The sequence below is a fragment of the Papio anubis genome, unplaced genomic scaffold (assembly GCF_008728515.1).
Source record: "Papio anubis isolate 15944 unplaced genomic scaffold, Panubis1.0 scaffold189, whole genome shotgun sequence".
NCBI classification, from domain to species: Eukaryota; Metazoa; Chordata; class Mammalia; order Primates; family Cercopithecidae; genus Papio; species Papio anubis.
In genome coordinates, this window is record NW_022161899.1 from 65,117 (window position 1) to 67,925 (window position 2,809).

Sequence of the window (2,809 nt, forward strand, 5' to 3'; positions counted from 1 at the left end):
TCACAATCTGGCTAAAGCCAACCTCTTCATTTCCTCTCCCACCTCTCCCACTCGGAAAACCTAAAGTGTAGCCACTGTGAGGTAACCTACCAACGTCAGCCATCCAGAGGCATCCGGTCCCACAGTGTGGTGTACAGGTGGCCACCAGAGGGACTCTTCTCAAAGTTAACAACAGAATGAGTGTGCCTCTGTGTGTGCGTGCGCGTGCGTATGTACGTGTGTACGTGCGCACGCATGCGCGTGCCTGAGTAGCACGTGGGCTTGAAGGCTGGATTATCAACTTCCCCACCTAAGAGTAGGTGATAGAAGATGCTGACCTGGATTGGGGCCTTGGGTTGGATCAGGCCCTGGGGAGCAGGGAGGAAAGGGGGGTTGGGAATGGAAGGAGGGAAGGAGCCCTGGCAAGTTTGGTATAGACCAGCTTTGCTTTCTTAACCCTCCCCATATGCATTCAGGGACGGAAGACAATGGAATACATTTTTGAGTTAGGGCTTGAATCCCTTGCTTTCCTAACTCAAGAATTCAGGGGCTACATAGAAATGGACAGCACAGTATCCCTCTCTATCTAATCTCACTTCCCCTACTCAAGAATCAACTGGAGTCACAGAGTAAGGAATATTTATACTTTGTATTTTAGGAGAAAAAAATACATTGAGGTATAAGATAAAATATTTGCTCTCTGATACCTAATGAATCAGTATTTTATAAAAACCTAATTATTAGTCTTACAGAACTGAAGTTATTACTTAAGAGTCAGGTTGTTTAAAATATTGCATCTTTTAGGCTGCTTATATATGATTATTTTATGAAACCAGAATGATGACAACATGGTTTATAATTGTCATTGCTTTCGTGACCACATTTTGGCTATTTTAGAATGAAGTTCAGTTTCCTCAAACTGATGTTCGAGACCCTTAAGCATATGACCCGCATTTCCGTCAGGCAGCTGGGCAATCGTAGTGCCCACTCCCAGGTGCCTGTTCACTTCTCTCTTTCGCTGTCAGAGTTCTTCATGCTAGGAACTTGTCCTGCCCTCTCCTTTGCCTTCGAAATACAATCCCTTTAGAGACAGCTGTTCTGTCTTCCTTAGAATCTGCAGCACAGACTTCAACACTGTAGAATATATTATACTGTATCTGTTTCTTCAAGTTGCGTGTGCAGAAGCCTCATTCCTAAACAAAACTGTAAGCTACTTAAAGATGAGGAGCCTGACATTCTTTTCTATTTCTCTTCTTTCCTTTTCTTTTTAAATTATTAGGGTCAGGCCAGTAGCAGCAGGCTGTCAATAAATGTCTCCGAATTACCGCTAAATTTGCCACTTGTTCAAAGGCAGGCATTTGACTTGGAAGTGCACTAGGAGCTAAAGGGAACCAGCAATCATAAAACCTGGTGAAATGCAATTTCCTGTTTTGTGTAGCACTCGAGTCAAATATTTCTGCTCTATCTCCTAGGAAATATAGAACAAATTGAACTTGAAAAAATGTAAGGAAGTCATCCTGAATGGTTGCTAAAGAAACAAAATAAAGCATCAGGTTTTCCTAACCATGGATTCCACAGCTGACAAATTGAATAGTAAGGCCAGCCTTGGCCATGTGTGACCCAGAGCCAGCCGCCACCTGTGCAGGTGTGGCTCATATTCCATTATTTTCCATTGGTTTTGGTTAACATTTACATCCTCCACTGCAAGTGAGAGGCTGACTGGAGGGTGGTCTCCTGGCAGCCAAGGCAAAGGGCCAAGGACCAGATGGCAGCGGGTATGTGTGGAAGGGCCAGCGGTCCTTCTGCAGAGTCCCCGGTGTTGCAGGCCTGGGGCGCAGCAGTGGAGGCAGAGGCCAGAGTACATTTCCAAGACCCTCCTTCTGCCAGCTGCTTCTGCTGGGGGTCTGCCTGCGAGAGGCACTGATAGAAGCTGAAAGCAGGAAGAAGAAATGAGGCTCTGTGGCCTCCTGCCCCTTGAAGGGGCCTCTGGTCATGGCAGCAGCCAGAGGGTGTGGGCTCCTGGTTCCCGATGAGGACCCCGCGCAGCCCCGTCAGCACAGTGGCAAAGCCTCCAACAGGCCAGTGCTGTGCTGGCCGGTCGGGTGCCCGCATCCTGATGTCTGGGCGATCTCCTTCTCCCTTGTGCTCCCCCAGCCCCTTCAGCACCTTTGCAACTAGTTTTCTGCATGAAATCCCAGCCTCAGAATGAGCTCTGTAAGGCTGGGTCCACACCTGGTAGAGGGGCTGCAGTGAGGGGTATGTTCAGCAGGCCTGAATTTCAGCCATAAATTTGGGGATAAGATAAATAGTTCATTTCCTTTGCTTTGCTTTTTTTTTCTTCTTCTTTTTTTGAGACAAGGTCTCGCTGTGTTGCCCACATGGGAGTACAGTGGCACAACCATGGCTCACTGCAACGTCAACCTCCCGGACTCAAGCAATCCTTCCACCTCAGCTTCCTGAGTAGCTGGGACCACAGACTTGCACCACCACACTTGGCTAATTTTTATAGTTTTGTAGAGACGGAGTCTTACAAAGAGTCTTGCCCAGGCTGGTCTCTAACTCCTGGGCTCAAGTGATCCTCTCACCTTGGCCTCCCAAAGTACTACGATTACAGGTGTGAGCCACCTTGCCCAGCCATGTTTGCTTTTCTTAAATACACTTAATTTAACCTTCGAGTCCAGTGACTGCTGGGCAGTCATCGCTAGGGCTGTGCCTATGTCCAGAGGAGCACAGAGGTTCTGGCCATTCTTGGGGCCAGGCACTGGCGAGGCCCCCATGTTGCAGTCAGCAGGCCCCCACTGTCTTAGTCTGCACCGCGCTTCAGGGCTGC

General features: G+C 48.3%; 1 protein-coding gene across 1 annotated transcript; it reads right to left on the reverse strand.

Moving 5' to 3' along the window:
* Positions 1-491: 491 nt before the first annotated feature.
* LOC110743625 lies at positions 492-2,351 on the reverse strand. The gene has a single exon (XM_021940295.2). It carries the CDS (start codon positions 2,089-2,091, stop codon positions 1,669-1,671), a length of 423 nt encoding a protein of 140 aa, XP_021795987.1. The 5' UTR covers positions 2,092-2,351; the 3' UTR covers positions 492-1,668.
* Between the last annotated feature and the right edge of the window lie 458 nt (positions 2,352-2,809).

Bases quoted from the DNA above. Each gene is read 5' to 3' on its own strand.
- LOC110743625 (XM_021940295.2), bottom strand. From the start codon at position 2,091: ATGCGGGCACCCGACCGGCCAGCACAGCACTGGCCTGTTGGAGGCTTT.